At 38.8% G+C, this 17,294-nt stretch overlaps 2 protein-coding genes across 3 annotated transcripts in view; one reads left to right on the top strand and one right to left on the bottom strand.

The window, feature by feature from the left end:
• Positions 1-17,294, bottom strand: part of NELL2 (neural EGFL like 2) — a 378,238-nt gene that overhangs the window by 11,664 nt on the left and 349,280 nt on the right. For both annotated transcript variants that reach the window (XM_060305603.1, XM_030835328.2), the window contains exons 18-20: positions 9,416-9,609; positions 7,758-7,934; positions 6,035-6,259 (exon numbers count right to left, since the gene is read on the bottom strand). In XM_060305603.1, the coding sequence (XP_060161586.1) occupies positions 6,035-6,259; positions 7,758-7,934; positions 9,416-9,609 (596 nt within the window). The remainder of the gene's footprint in view (positions 1-6,034; positions 6,260-7,757; positions 7,935-9,415; positions 9,610-17,294) is intronic.
• LOC138842833 (protein adenylyltransferase SelO-like) lies at positions 11,954-15,784 on the top strand. The gene is given in 4 exon segments (XM_070046456.1): positions 11,954-12,085; positions 13,844-15,053; positions 15,056-15,154; positions 15,157-15,784. Coding segments are annotated over 4 exon segments (1,971 nt in total). The 3' UTR covers positions 15,687-15,784.

The following is a 17,294-nucleotide window of genomic DNA, read 5'->3' as shown; positions in this document are numbered from 1 at the left end:
TTCGAATGTTGGTGTGTTTAATGTTGTCCCAGAGGTCTCTGAGACTGTCCTCATTTCTTTTCATTCTTTTTTCTTTATTCTGCTCTGCAGTAGTTACTTCCACTATTTTATCTCCAGGTCACTTATTCGTTCTTCTGCCTCAGTTATTCTGATATTGATCCCTTCTAGAGTATTTTAAATTTCATTTATTGTGTTGTTCATCGTTGCTTGTTTCCTCTTTCGTTCTTCTAGATCCTTGTTAAATGTTTCTTGCATTTTCTCTATTTTATTTCCAAGATTTTGGATCTTTACTATCATTATTCTGAATTCTTTTTCAGGTAGACTGCCTATTTCCTCTTCATTTTTTAGGTCTGGTGCATTTTTATCTTGCTCCTTCATCTGCTGTGTGTTTTTCTGTCTTCTCATTTTGCTTATCTCACTGTGTTTGGGGTCTCCTTTTTGCAGGCTGCAGGTTTGTAGTTCCCGTTGTTTTTGATGTCTGTCTCCAGTGGCTAAAGTTGGTTCAGTGGGTTGTGTAGGCTTCCAGGTGGAGGGGACTAGTGCCTGTATTCTGGTGGATGAGGCTGGATCTTGTCTCTCTAGTGGGCAGGTCCACATCTGGTGGTGTGTTTTGGGGTGTCTGTGGACTTATTATGATTTTAGGCAGCCTCTCTGCTAATGGGTGGGATTGTGTTCCTGTCTTGCTAGTTGTTTGGCATAGGGTGTCCAGCACTGTAGCTTGCTGGTCGTTGAGTGAAGCTGGGTGCTGGTGTTGAGATGGAGATCTCTGGGAGATTTTTGCCGTGTGATATTATATGGAGCTGGGAGGTCTCTTGTGGACCACTGTCTTGAAGTTGGCTCTCCCACCTCAGAGGCACAGCCCTGACATCTGGCTGGAGCACCAAAAGCCTGTCCTCCACACGGCTCAGAATAAAAGGGAGAAAAAATAGAAAGAAAGAAAGAAAAAGGATAAAATAAAATAAAGTAAGATAAAATAAAATAAAGTTATTAAAATAAAAAATATTAAGAAAAAAATTTTAAAACTTAAAAAAAAAAAAATGGACAGACAGAACCCTAGGACAAATGGTTAAAGCAAAGCTATACAGAGAAAATCTCACACAGAAACGTACACATACACACTCACAAAAAGAGGAAAAAGGGAAAAGGTAGTCTATCTTGCTCTCAAAGTCCACCTCCTCAATTTGGAATGATTCTTTGTCTATTCAGGTATTCTACAGATGCAGGGTACATCAAGTTGATTGTGGAGATTTAATCCACTGTTCCTGAGGCTGCTGGGAGAGATTTTCCTTTCTCTTCTTTGTTCGCACAGCTCCCAGGGTTCAGCTTTGGATATGGCCCCGCCTCTGCGGTTAGGTCGCCTGAGGGTGTCTGTTCTTTGCTCAGACAGGACCGGGTTAAAGGAGCAGCTGCTTCGGGGGCTCTGGCTCACTCAGCCTGGGAGGGAGGAGGGGTATGGATGCGGGGCGAGCCCGGCGGCAGAGGCCTGCGTGATGTTACAACAGCCTGAGGCGTGCCATGCGTTCTCCCGGAGAAGTTGTCCCTGGATCTCGGGACCCTGGCAGTGGCGGGCTGCACAGGCTCCCCGGAAGGGAGGTGTGGAGAGTGACCTGTGCTCACACACAGGCTTCTTGGTGGCTGCAGCAGCAGCCTTAGCGTCTCATGCCTGTCTCTGGGGTCCGCGCTGTTAGCCACGGCTCGCGCCTGTCTCTGGAGCTCCTTTAAGCAGCACTCTTAATCCCCTCTCCTTGCGCACCAGGAAACAAAGAGGCAAGAAAAAGTTTCTTGCCTCTTCTGCAGGTCCAGGCTTGTTTCCAGAATCCCTCCCGGCTAGCTGTGGTGCACTAACCCCTTCAGGTTGTGTTCACGCCGCCAGTCCTCTCCCTGCGATCGGACCGAAGCCTGAGCCTCAGCTCCCAGCCCCCACCCACCCCGGCGGGTGAGCAGACAAGCCTCTTGGGCTGGTGAGTGCTGGTCGCACTGATCCTCTGTGCGGGAATCTCTCTGCTTTGCCCTCTGCACCCCTGTTGCTGTGCTCTCCTCCACGGCTCTGAAGCTTCCCCCCTCTGCCACCCACAGTCTCCGCCCACGAAGGGGCTTCCTAGTGTGTGGAAACCTTTCCTCCTTCACGGCTCCCTCCCACTGGTGCAGGTCCCGTCCCTATTCTTTTGTCTCTGTTTTTTCTTTTGCTGTACCCAGGTACGTTGGGAGTTTCTTGCCTTTTGGGAGGTCTGAAGGTCTTCTGCCAGCGTTCAGTGGGTGTTCTGTAGGAGTTGTTCCACATGTAGATGTATTTCTGAAGTATTTGTGGGGAGGAAGGTGATCTCCGCCTCTTACTCTTCCACCATCTTCTCAAATCCTATTGATTTCCTCTTTTTTGATAGCTGTATTCTTTAGTGAATTCTTTATTCATCCTTTGTTGATTTATTTATGGGGAAATAAGTATTTTTAAATGAATTTTCGTATATTTTTAATCTAATAAAGAAATCATGTCTGTTGAAAATATCTTTTAGTGTCTAGTTGTGATCTATTTTGCTAATTTTGTTTATCTATAGAAGCTCTAAATTTTCTTTGAGGTAGATTTTATCACTTTTAAATTAGAAAAGGCATATTCCTTCAAGAATTTTGATAAATATTTATTTATCTTTGCTTTGATTTATTTTTAATATTTATCACTTTTTCCACATGGAATTTGTTTTGATACATAATATAATAGTATATACAACTTACATCCTTCAAACTGCTGTCCAGTCATTCCAGTATTTATAGAATAATCCTTTCTTCCTGTTTTGATTTGCAAAGCTCTCCTGATCACATATTAAAGTATTCATTATAATATTGTTTATTAATGGGGTATTTCTTTCCATAGATAAATTTAGTTATCTATTCTAATTTTAGCACAGATGTCCACTTTCCAAACTTTAAGTTTATGGTTTCTAATAGATGAAGGCAACATTTAGAAAGTTAGGAGCTTCATCTACATAAAACTATTTTTTTCCATACCTCAATTATCTCAGTATTATACCTAGTCTCCCCAGGAGTTAAAAGTGGCCCTCCGGTTTCCAATTTCCCAAGTGTCCCACTCAGTGATAATTTATTAAAGGGAATGACTCTCTAATACCTCCTCCCTCTTTATTTCTCAACTGGGTACATCCCTCTTTATTGTCTGGAGCTCAAAACATAATTGCCTGAAAACTCTCTGACCCATCATAAGGGTGTGTAGTCTCTATTAGATTTAGGAAAGACAAAATTAGTAATTCTTTTTTGATGCAAGAATTCAACTTCCGAGTGGAGGAAACATTTTTTTTTAACCTAAGCAAATTACATTTGAAGAGATCTTTAAAAAGGGAAGGGAAACTCATAACTCTATTTCTCCCAGCTAACTCTTAATTCCTCAGAAAGTAAAACTGGTTCATGCGTTGTACAGCCTCTTAGCACAGTGCAACTTTCCTTTAGAGCATCCATCAGAGTTTGTAATGTTGTCTTTACCTGTTTCATGACTTAATTAATGTTTCTATACTCCACTACCTACAATAATAATAGTCAACATTTATTGAGCGCTTACTCTGAATGCATATGAAATGTGCCGGAAACTTTGTATGGATCTTCTCACTTAATTCTTACAGCAACTTTCTCAAGTAGGTACTATGATTATTCCTAGGTAAGTATTATTAGTATTCCCATTTTTAGATGAGAAAGATGGAGCCACAGAGAGACTAATAAATATCCCTTGAGGTGACATTGCTAGTGAGGTTGACCAGGCTTTCAATCCAGGTAGACTGATTCCAGATGCCACATTCTTCACCTCTAGGCCAGCGCTTTCCAATACAATATTCTGCGATGATAGGAAGGTTCTCTATATATGCTATCTAATATGACAGCCACTAGCATGTGTGAGCATTTGAAATGTAGCTAGTGTGACTGAGGATTGGATTTTTAACTTAATTTCAATGAATTTAAATAGCCATGTGTGGTTACTGGCTACTGTACTGGACAGCAGAGCTCTAGAAGCTGCTGGGCAAAAATTTCCTGGAATGATTGTACCCATTTTTGCTTATCATTCTACCCTGGTTCTGGCACAATACCCCACATAATTTGTATTTATTGACTAAAACAAATAACTCAGAAGTGGTAGGATGGGGAGATGATAAGCGGAAACGGGGCTCTGAAAGCACCAAATTGTAAAGGATGCTCACCTCCAATGAAATCTCTCACGCTTGTTTGGCATAAGTTTCATTTTTAAAATAGCACAAAATAAACATAATAAGATGAGTATTAGGGATTCATTTGGTAACACTGAGGATATTCTTATAACTCATAGTTAATAAGAAGGGAAGAGGGAAATGGCATCAAATAGTAACCTCTGAGAATCGGCACTTATCTGACAAGAAATGAATTTAATGTCAAAATATACTTTCTGGACTATATTTCTACCATGAGCCAAAAAATCCTAGTAGTTGTTTGTAAGGTGGTGAATGACAAGCTCATTCACACTCTTTTCCCCAGAAAACACTCTAATGTTTTTCTGCCTATTACTGAACGCATCTTTCTTTTGTTGGAAGTATCTGTCTGAGCTATATCTGGTGTTTTACATTCTATCACCCGGTATATGTATTTGTTGTCATTGCTCAGAACAATAATCTAACAGATTAAGAGTGTAAAGAGACTCGACTCTATTTGGTAATTAAATGTCAGAAAGTATTTCCCTACTGGTCATGAATGCTGAAGTTTCTAGATAATGCACCATTAAATGTACTCAAATGTACTCATATCGAATGTATATAGAGAGGGTGGGAGGGAGGCTCAAGAGGGAGGGGATATGGGGACATATGTACGCATGTGGCTGATTCACTTTGGTGTACAACAGAAAGTAACACAGTATTGTGAAGCAATTATACTCCAGTAAAGATCTATTTAAAAAAATGTATATTAAAGCAGCACTGCATATACATTATTAGTAACTTTTAGTAGTAAAAGTAACTTCCAAATGTGCTAATGCACTTTTAGAAAACTGCATTAAATGTTCCCCGAAAAGCTGTGCTTGATTGACAAATTGCATTAATTGAAAGAGCTAGAAATTTTGGTTTGAAATAGATAATAGCATCTCAAAACTTAAAGCATTTCACATTTCTTTGTCCTGTTACATCAAGCCACTCTAGTAAGAAATTTGTACTACATGAATCTGAATGAAATTGCTCTATTGAAAAAAAAAATTTAAATGGAAATGCTCACTTAAAGAACCAGAGCAGTTATAGATATTTGGCTGTGCTATGGTGGGAAAAATCTGACATCTTTGCTTTATTCTTGTTAAGCTTTCCAGATTATTTACTTAGTTCTAGTGTTGATTCTAATGCTTTCAACGTTGTCACCATCTGTGAATTCTATATACTCTGTCTACATTACCAGTATTTCTATTCTCAGTGAAGTAAAAGGCACAATGCTCTATTTTCCTATGAGAATAAAAAGAAAAATCTTTATAATGATTTTTTCTCCAGCCGTAGGAATAAAATATGGTAAACAACAGATCTTAAATTTTTCAAATCAATGTAACTCACCACCACAAACCAAGAAATATGCCCATTTTTGCCATATTGATTTTCACTTTGGAAAACGTAATATGTTCACTTTGCTGATATATCTTATCTCATAAAAGGACTAGATAAAAATCAATAAAATAATATTGTCTTCTATCATGAAAGAAACATGAAGTTTGGTGTTGTACTATTTTTTTTTAAGATGTGTACAGTTAGATGCTTTAGGGCAATTTACGTAGGTTCTTTCTGTTCTGGTGATATTAGTAACCCATCATTCTGGTTTCTGACCAAGCACCTGCTTCTCCCTGAATATGCATTAGAGGATGCACAGGACAGTGAGCCTTGGCACTAATAAAGCTGAGTGGCCCTGCTCCCATCTCTGTTTGAACAGTAAATAGGAGAGAAGATGCTTCCCATTGGCCAGGTTAAGCACATTAGTGTCTGTGAATCCTGGGTGCAGCTGGCCAAGTGCTCCCCACTTGAATATAATGAATGGGCTTTACCTTGCACTGGCAGAGAGTACACTCAGTGCCATGTTTGATCCAAGAGGACCCAGTGAAGCGAACCACATTCATCTCGTCCAGGCAAGTTTTGGTGATGTCATTACGGATGGTGTCGGCCTGGCAAGGGTCGGTGACACAGTGCGGGCAGCACTCATTCTCTAGGAGGACGCTGAATTCACACTCCACCTCTGGGCAAGGCAGGGGCCAACAGTCAACTTCCCCTTGCTATAAGGAAAGCAGATGAACAAGGGCAAAGGGAGGGGGAGGGAGGGCGTGGAGGGAGGTGAGGAGGGAGAGAGCAGTATTTACCGAATACTCAATTTATTGATGGACAATTATACTCAGACCTTCACAGCTATGAATCTTGCAGGGAATCCACAAAATCCCTATCAGAGAGATGAGACCTATACTGCAGATGGATTATAAAACAGTCTTCAGGGGTTAAACAAGAACAACAATAAAGGAAAGCAAAAACTCTTTCTCTTAAAACAAACAAATTTGCATGCCCTTCTCTTTCCCATGACAAAGGAGAATTGTTTACTACAGAAGAGGTTTTTAGTTTCTGCCTATGAGATGCTTTTCTCATTTTTACGATTTTTTCCCCCACCTTCTCATTTATTCCCTTCTGCAAAAACAAAGTTTTGTCCACTGACAAGAAAGTAAACTGAAATATGAAGGAAATTTGACAGTTTTTCTTTGTTCATTTATACGTTCCTCAGTGTAGGGACTTTGGAAAAAACAAAACGAAACTAGGAGCTGATTTCAGTCTTTTTTATTCCACATGAGAAAATTGTGTGAATTGGATCTTTTTAAAATTTAGTTCCCACCTGTTTCCTATTTTTTTCATAATTCTGAGTCTCAGGGTCTTGGAGATGAAAGCAGCCTTCAGGTACAGAAACTGACCTTGCTCTTTCAATTGATTTTGGGGTTGAAAGTATAAAAAGGAAGCAACAAAAAAGCATTGCCTTAAAAATATCTTCACACAAATAGAAAGGAAACTAGTCCTAACTTTAAAAGCAGCATCTGTGAAACTTTCTTTTATAAAGACATATAGACCAATTTTCCTTTTTATTTACACCACTAGAAAGAAACAAGAAATTTGGTTAAATGAAAAAATGATTGGTATTTTCCTTATCAAGTCTTCATTTTCTTTATCAAGTCTTCATTTTCTTTTTAACCTATTGTTTCCAGTAGAAGTTTCATAATTATATACATTCGATTCTAAGATTCTAGTATCTATTGCATATCCATATTATGTGTAAAACAGGGTGCCCACCAGAACAGCATTGACAGTAACAATCTTTAGAAAGAAAAAAAAGTGTTTTTTTGTTTTTGTTTTCTAACATCTAAGCATAATTGATAGAAATGGATTAACAAAAGGTCTACTGGAAAAAGTGATTTTTTTTGAATGCCATTATTCTGTTCATAACTGTCTCTAAGTAAACCTAAGCTGAGAAGCCAGGAGAGCCTTTTCTTCTTTTGAGCTCTGGAGATAGTCCTGAAAGCCTGACATGACATGGTGTACCACATCTACCCCCAGATATTCCTGCTCAGGCCCTGAATGCATAACCATCACCTTATCATCCTAACCAGGTTCACTTTTTGTAACTCCCAACACTATGGCCAGGTACCAAATATCGGTGCAGGGGGGCAGGGCAAGGTTGTTTTACGATTTCAATTCTGGGTTTAAACGTTTCCCTGAATTTCACGTAGCTGAACTTACCAAGCAGCGGCACTGTTGGCAATTCTGGACCCAGGTGTCACCACTGTTGTACAAGGTTTCCCCATTTTGGTGGAGGCACTGACTGCTCAGCCTTGGGTCACATTCGGGGCAGCAGAAAAGATCAACCGTGGGATTCTCACAGTCACAGACCATCCGTCGACACATTACAAATCCATTCTGTATGACAAGGGGAAAAAAGCAGTTACCAAAAACCTCCACTTCTGAATATACTAACATCATATGTATGTGTGTATCTGTGTGTGTGTACATGTGTATATACACACACATATATACATTTTATATATATTACATGCTATATCTATAATCTCAGATGTTGATCTGGAAGTTGAGCTAACTCACACTGTTTACCCAATATAACTGATTTTCTTTAAAATTCCATTTTGTAGCTAACACCCAGAAATTACTTAAGCTGGAGAACTTCCAATTTTCTTTCCACACATTACTCTTTAAATGACTTGACTGGAAAGAAAATTTTCAGAACTAACCAGTTAAAATGATAACCACTGCACGGCTCTTATGTGTAAATAAATTGTGTATGTATATATAAATATACATTTACTTGTTTATTAATATAGTAATTTGAATACTAACTAAATTTTGTTTTGTGTGAGGGCTTATATGTTTATATTTGGTAGCTAGTCAACAAGTTTTACATATTATTAAGTTTCTAGAATATTTTAACCTTATGATTTGTACAAGCTGTTATCAATTTCTTTAATAGTTGAGTCCTTGGTATTATTCATTTAACTGTAATTCAAATGTCTATTATCAACTGGGTATATATAATAGAACACCTCTCTAAAACTGAAATATAACCCAAATAGATATTTTTCACTTACAGGCCATAGCATATTCATTATGGTTTCATTTATGCATTCATTCAAATATGATATTGTGACTATAGAAACATTAGCATAGTTAGAAACAAAATTTTACCATATGAATAAATACATTGTGGTACTTCCATACAATGGAATACTATTCAGTAATAAAAAGGAATGGTTACTGATACGTGTAATGAATATAAAGGAATGTCAAAACATAATGCTGAGAGAAAGGAGTCAGACACAAAAGAGTATGGACAGTCTTCCCTTGGTATCGTGGATACCAAAATCCGTGGATGCTCAAGTCCCTTATATTAAATGGCATAGTATTTGCACATAACCTATGCACACCCTCCCGTTTACTTTAAATTATCTCTAGATTACTTATAACATCTAATACAATGTAAATATTATGTAAACAGTTGCCGGTGTGGGGGAAATTAAAGTTTTGCTCTTTTGGAACTTTCTGGAATTTTTTTTCGCAAATATTTTTAATCCACAGTTGGTTGAATCCATGGATGGAGACCCTGCAGATACAGAAGGCCAACTGTGTTATATGATTCCATTTATATGAGGCTCTAGAAAATACAAATCTAATCTATAGAAACTAGAAGCAGTGTTTGTTTGAGGCTAGGGCTATGGGACTAAGAAAGGACTGAGGCAACATTTTGGGTAGGTAAAAATGTTCTGTTATATTAATTGAGTGATGGTTAAATGGACTATGCATTTGTCTAAGTTCATCAAGCTGTACACTTGAAATATATGCAAATTACACCTCGATAAAAATGGTTACAATGTTTTGTTTATACTAACCTGACACGAGCACACAGAGCACCTGTCATTTTCCAACACCCAAATCTGACCATTGTGCTTAACTTTTCCATCATGGATGCAGTCCCCTGTGCAATTCTTTCCATGAGGACATCGGCAATCATATCCACCATCCAAGTTAAAGCAAATGGTATCATTGGCACAGCTGTGCCTCCCGGTCCCACACTCGTCAATATCTACAGCCAAGAAAAGGCAGCAGGCAATGTGCTTAGAATATGCTCCGTTTCAAACAACTGCAGTAAGGTAAGTTGTCTCCTGACATAAAGCATTCAACTGGAAATTAATTTTCATCTTACTGGCATGCATTTCCTATTAATGCTGACTAAAGCAATGATAATGATCTAGGGATTTCACACAAAAATATTATCATGCTTAGTTTCAAACACCAAATAACCTTGGCTAGATTTTTAACTTTTATATCTCTGTAAATACCATTAGGCTTTATGAAACATTTATATTTTTTTGAAAGTTACAAATAGGACTCAATGTTTCAAACACAAACAGTTTGGCAGTGGAAATTCTAAAAGTGCCTATTTTTTTTAAATTGAGGAAATCATCCTCAGTGTTAAAATGGTGCTTACAGAAAATCCTTTCTTAGTGGGAAATGAAATGTCATGGAAGACCTGAGGCATTTTTATTCAGTTTCAAGCCCTGTTCTCACAGCTGTGTCACCCATATGTAAGCTCTTTCCAGTGTACTGCCCAGGTGTTCTTCCCTTAACAGTCCAGGCATTTTCACACTGTCCTTACACCCTGCCTCTCACCCAATGGAAGGGCAAGTGACCATAAGCAATTACCATCTCTCGCACAAAGAATCCCCCAGTTCTTAACTTTCCCATTTCAGATAGTTTCATCTCCTGCCTCAGTTGGCAGCTTCCCATTCTTCACCTGACCTCACCTATTCCATGGCAATCACAATCAAAGCATTTTCATACAGATGAAAAGCAAACATATGTTGACCCCCAGATCAGGTCCATATGAAGATATGGGATTCATTTTATTTATCCACACCATTTAAAGGTCACAAGCCAAAATACATTTCAGGGATATTGTACGAGTGGCAGTAAGGAGTTATTTCCTTTTTCATCTGAGTAAAGGTCAAGAAATAAAGAATTAACTCACAGCAGGAAAAGTGGGTTAGAGAGAAGGTGGAATATATAGTTTTTAACTAGAAGAACCGTACACTGATTTCCCTTCAAAATTAGACAGTATAGTAACTATCTTCCTTAAATGGTTTGATTTCAACATTGTTGGGGACATGCACTGGCCAAGATTATACTTTAGCCACATTTAAATTCTTAAATACTTAAATTCTGTCATATATGTTTTCCTGAAAATAAGTTACATGATTACTTCTCTCTACGTACTTTGATTTTTATTAGTTCCCATATCAATAAAACCAATGAACTGAGATGACAGCTGAAAAGGTTTCTATTATAACTACAGTAAACTTTATTATAGCTTGATTTGTCAAGGATAATACTGCTTATAATTAAAAACTATGATCAAAAAAATAACTCTTAGCCAGCATGAGGATATATTAAAATTTTAAAAAATACATTTATATATATATATGTATGCATACATGTATATCAGATCAGAAAAAAATTTTCTCTTGGTAATAGAAATGAATTTTATAAAACACGTCTATATTTGGTCTAATCCAAATAATAAGGTATCTCTGATGAGTTGATATTTGTCTCCCATTAATTATTTTTGTAATTACCAATTATGGTAAGCAAGGAAAATATTAACCATAGTTGTTTGGTCTCTTTGATCACAATCTTTACAAATACCTCTTACTACCCTTTTAATATCCACTATATTTGTATATATATATTTTATATATTTAACCCTTTAAATATCCACTAATATAAGGACACTATTCTGTTAATGGCAATGGCTGGATTTTTACAATCATTTCATTTTGCCTTACATTTAAAATAAAAGCTCTGCTAACAGGTTTCTTTGTTTGTTTGGTTAAAGGCAGACAGTGTCCTTGGATTTGATGCAGAAGACAAAGAAAAGAAGATATATAGGTACAAAGAACATATGTAACCTTAAATAAAGTACATTAACAATGAAGAAATAGAATAAAAAGTTGCTTACGACAATGGTTGGCATGTACTTGTCATGCCTGGAGAAATATATAGGCAAAAACATCATAATGGACTATTACCTTTTGCTATCCTATGAGATTTGAACTAATTTGAACTTAACTTTCCTGCTTGTTATCTATACTGGGTTTCCCAGGGCAGAAACTATTCTCAATTGAATGATAGTATAGAATTTTGGAATTCATTTTTACATATAGTTTTATCAAAATATAAGATTCCTGCATTATATACATAATATATACATAAAGAGTATATATTCTACTTTGAAAAACCTACTATAGTATACAGAAATTCCAACTTTAAAAATACTGAGACAGCAGAAGCAAGAAGAACTAAAATCCTGCCGCCTGTGGAACAAAAACCACATTCACAGAAAGATAGACAAGATGAAAAGGCAGAGGGCTATGTACCAGATGAAGGAACAAGATAAAAACCAAGAAAAACAACTAAATGAAGTGGAGAAAAGCAACCTCCCAAAAACAGAATTCAGAATAATGATAGGAAAGATGATCCAGTACCTCGGAAAAAGAATGGACGCAAAGATAGAGAAGATGCAAGAAATGTCTAACAAAGACCTACAAGAATTAAAGAACAAACAAACAGAGATGAACAATAACAATAACTGAAAAGAAAAATACACTAGAAGGAATCAATAGCAGAATAACTGAGTCAAAGGAACGGAAAAGTGACCTGGAAGACAGAATGGTGGAATTCACTGCTGTGGAACAGAATAAAGAGAAAAGAATGAAAAGAAATGAAGACAGCCTAAGAGACCTCTGGGACAACATTAAATACAACAACATTCGCATTATAGGGGTCCCAGAAGGAGAAGAGAGAGAGAAAGGAACAGAGAAAATATTTGAAGAGATTATACTCAAAAACTTCCCTAACATGGGAAAGGAAATAGCCACCCAAGTCCAGGAAGTGTAGAGAGTCCCATACAGGATAAACCCAAGGAGAAAAATGCCAAGACACATAGTAATCAAATTGGCAAAAATTAAAGACAAAGGAAAATTATTGAAAGCAGCAAGGAAAAAACGACAAATAACATACAAGGGAACTCCCATAAGGTTAACAGCTGATTTCTCAGCAGAAACTCTACAAGCCAGAAGGGAGTGGCACGATGTATTTAAACTGATGAAAGGGAAGAACCTACAGCCAAGATTACACTACCCAGCAAGGCTCTCATTCAGATTTGATGGAGAAATCAAATGCTTTACAGACAAGCAAAAGCTAAGAGATTCAGCACCACCAAACCAGCCCTACAACAAATGCTAAAGGAACTTCTCTAAGTGGGAAACACAAGGGAAGAAAAGGACCTACAAAAACAAACCCAAAACAATTAAGAAAATGGTAATAGGAACATACATATCGATAATTGCCTTAAATGTGAATAGATTAAATGCTCCAACTAAAACACACAGGCTCACTGAATGGATACAAAAACAAGATGTACATATATGCTGTGTACAAGAGACCCACTTCAGACCTAGGGACACATACAGACTGAAATTGAGGGAATGGAAAAAGATATTCCATGCAAATGGAAATCAAAAGAAAGCTGGAGTAGCAATACTCATGTCACATAAAATAGACTTTAAAATAAGGAATGTTACAAGAGACAAGGAAGGACACTGCATAATGATCAAGGGATCGATCCAAGAAGAAGATATAACAATTGTAAATACATATGCACCCGACATAGGAGCACCTCAATACATAAGGCAACTGCTAACAGCTATATAAGAGGAAATCGACAGTAACACAGTAATAGTGGGGGACTTTAACACCTCACTTACACCAATGGACAGATCATCCAAACAGAAAATTAATAAGGAAACACAAGCTTTAAATGACACAGTAGACCAGATAGATTTAACTGATATTTATAGGACATTCCATCCAAAAACAGCAGATTACACTTTCTTCTCAAGTGCGCACGGAACATTCTCCAGGATAGATCACATCTTGGGTTACAAATCAAGCCTCAGTAAACTTAAGAAAATTGAAATCATATCAAGCATCTTTTTTGACCACAACGCTATGAGGTTAGAAATCAGTTACAGGGGAAAAAACATAAAAAACAGACCTCCCGAGGGCGCTTCCCGCCTGGCAGGAGGAGGAGCGGCTGCAGGGAGCTGAGCGGTGGTGCGGTGGCTGGACCCCCTCGTAACCCCGCCCACCCACCGCTGGCTCGGGAGAAACCAGCGTGATCTTCCTCCTGGGGAGCGGCCTCCCCCAAGTCTGCCCAGCCGGTGCCTCCGGCAATCTCCGCAAAAATGCACCCGTGTTAGACCGGCTGTCATCTAGAAACGCCCCAGGGTGCCCGACGAACAATCACGAACTCTCCTGCGTATTTAGGCAGAAGTAGGACGCAAAGGATCGGGTTCCCGTTTTGCTGCCTAATGCGGAGGCTCCAGTTTCCGCGGCTGCTTCTCTCGGGTGTTAACTGCCACGCTGTCGTCAGCTCCTTATGGCGACCTAGCCTTGAAGGAAGTGCCAGCCTTTCGCATCTTTACAGTAACAAGTTAAACCCCGAGCAGGGCTATTGTGAAAGAGAAGTTAGATTAGCCTCGTCTCTCGACTTTTGGACGCTCTCCTCTGAAAACCTTATAGCTGTGTTGCCAATTGATCCTGTTAAAGAAAATGATGTGCGTAAAGTGAAAAACTGTGTTTTTTCAATTGCCTTCCCCACTCCTTTCAAATCAAGAGTACATCTTGTAGCAGTTTCAAAGCAAGTGCTAGAAGATATTTTGGACCTTGATTTATCTGTCTCAGAAACAGATGATTTTATCCAGCTTGTAAGTGAAGAAAAGATAGTACTTGGATCCATTCCACTGGCTCACAGATATGGGGGCCACCAGTTTGGGATATGGACAGATCAGCTCGGCGATGGAAGAGCCCATCTTATTGGAATTTACATGAACAGGCAGGGTGAAAAGTGGGAGCTCCAATTAAAAGGCTCAGGAAAAACCCCGTACTCCCAAAACGGCGATGGCAGAGCTGTGCTTCGTTCCTCCATGAGAGAATTTTTGTGTAGTGAGGCTATGTACTATCTCAGAATTCCCACTAGCAGAGCTGCAAGTCTGGTTGTAAGTGATGATGCAGTATGGAGAGATCAATTCTACAATGGAAACGTTGTGAAAGAACGAGGTGCAGTAGTGCTGCGTGTTGCAAAATCATGGTTTAGAATTGGATCGTTAGAAATTTTGGCTCATTATGGTGAATTGGATTTACTAAGGATGTTACTAGACTTCATCATACAGGAACGCTTCCCCTCAGTAGATGTCAAGGAACCTAACAGATATTTGGATTTTCTTTTTTCTACTGTGGTGTCTGAGACAGCACAGCTTATTGCCTTGTGGATGTCTGTTGGTTTTGCACATGGTGTTTGTAATACTGATAACTTCAGTTTGTTATCCATTACAATTGACTATGGTCCATTTGATTTTATGGAGGCCTATAATCCAGATTTTGTACCAAACACATCTGATGATGAAAGAAGATAAAAATAGGATATCAGGCTAATATTGGACTGTTTAATTTAAACAAGTTGTTACAAGCTCTAACCCCATTACTGGATCCTAGGCAAAAGCAACTTGCTGCTCAGGGTATCCCATTCTTTACGATACAAGATTTAGAGAATTGTTCAAAGCCAAATTGGGATTACTTGGAAAAAGCAAGGGTGATGATGATTTAATTGCATTTCTCTTACATCTCATGGAAAAGACAGAAGCTGACTTTACAATGACATTTCGGCAGCTCAGTGAGATCCCTCAAAGCCAGTTACAGGAGCTCAGAATTCCTCAGCAATTCTGGGCACTGAAAATGATCTCAAAGCACAAACTCTTTCCTGCCTGGGTGTCCCAGTACCTTTGGAGACTGAAGAGTAACATGAATGATTCAGATTCTGAAAGAAGAAAAAGAATGACAACTTTTAATCCTAGATATGTGCTGAAGAACTGGATGGCAGAATCCGCAGTGCAAAAAGCAGAAAGGAAAGATTTTTCAGAGGTCCATCTCCTCCAGCAAGTTCTTCACCGTCCTTTCCAGAAGCATTCTGCAGCTGAGACAGCAGGCTATTCCTCACCTACTCCTTCCTGGGCCAAAGATCTCAGGGTTAGCTGCTCATCTTAATTGGGGGAAAATCAATTAAGGGAGACTTCTATCACCGAACCCAGCATAGAATAATCTATTTGACAAATTCTTAATGACCACCTACATTTTCTTGACAATCCTGCATTTCATAATAATGGTTATATATAAAAATATTTTTGAACCAAATAAAGTGGACCTATTCTCTAGAAAAAAAAACATAAAAAACAAATACATGGAGGCTAAACAATACATTACTAAATAACCAAGAAATCACTGAAGAAATCAAAGAGGAAATCAAAAAATACCCAGAGACAAATGACAATGAAAACACGACAATCCAAAAGCTATGGGAAGCAGCCAAAGCAGTTCTAAGAGGGAAGTTTACAGCAATACAATCCTATCTCAAGAAACAACAAACAGCTCAAACAAACAATCTAATCTTACACCTAAAGGAAGTAGAGAAAGAAGAACAAACAAAACATTTCTCCAAAGAAGACATACACATGGCCAAGAAGAACATGAAAAGCTGCTCAACATCACTAATCATTAGAGAAATGCAAATCAAAACTACAATGAGGTATCACCTCACACCAGTTAGAATGGGCATCATCAGAAAATCTACCAACAAATGGTGGAGAGGGTGTGGAGAAAAGGGAACCCTCTTGTGCTGTTGGTGGGAAGGTAAATTGATACACTCCTATGCAGAACAGTATGAAGGTTCCTTAAAAAATTAAAAATAGAATTATCATATGACTCAGCAATCCCACTACTGGGCATATACCCAGAGAAAACCATTATTCAAAAAGACACATGCACCCCAATGTTCATTGCAGCACTATTTACAATAGCCAGGTCATGGAAGCAACCTAAATGCCCACTGACAGACGAATGGATAAAGAAGATGTGGTACATATATACAATGGAATATTACTCAGCCAGAAAAAAGAATGAAGGTAAGAAAATGGCAGCTTCCAGGAGGGCTCAGATTGGTGAGTACTCTCCAGAACTGCCGCTGGCCATGTATTTGTCCCTGCAGTGAGCCACAGCTGCCCCCCACTTCTGCAGGAGACCCTCCAATACTAGCAGAAGAAGAGAGGGAGGATGAATAGAAGAATATAACAAGTTGGCAAGTTCTGGAATGCCATGCAGATGACAGGCTCTTGGTGCTCCAGCCAGGCATCAGGGTTGTGCCTCTGAGGTGAGAGAGCCAAGTTCAGGACACTGGTCCACAGGACACCACCCAGCTCCATGTAATATCAAATGGCAAAAATCTCCCAGAGATGTCCATCTCAACGCCAAGACCCAGCTCCATGCAACGACCAGCAAGCTACAGTGCTGCACACCCTATGCCAAACAACTAGCAAGACAGGAACACAACCCCACCCATTAGCAGGGAGGCTGCCTAAAATCATAGTAAGGTCACAGATACCCTAAAACACACCACCAGACATGGACCTGCCCACCACAAAGACAAGATCCAACCTCATCCACCAGAACACAGGCACTTGTCCCCTCCACCTGGAAGCCTACACAACCCACTGAACCAACCTTAGCCACTGGGGACAGACACCAAAAACAACAGGAACTACGAACATGCAGCATGCGAAAAGGAGACCCCAAACACAGTAACTTAAGCAAAAACAGAAG

Source organism: Globicephala melas, chromosome 10, assembly GCF_963455315.2.
Source record: "Globicephala melas chromosome 10, mGloMel1.2, whole genome shotgun sequence".
NCBI lineage: Eukaryota > Metazoa > Chordata > Mammalia > Artiodactyla > Delphinidae > Globicephala > Globicephala melas.
The sequence above is the reverse complement of the archived record's forward strand: the minus strand, read 5'-3'. Positions and strand labels throughout refer to the sequence as shown.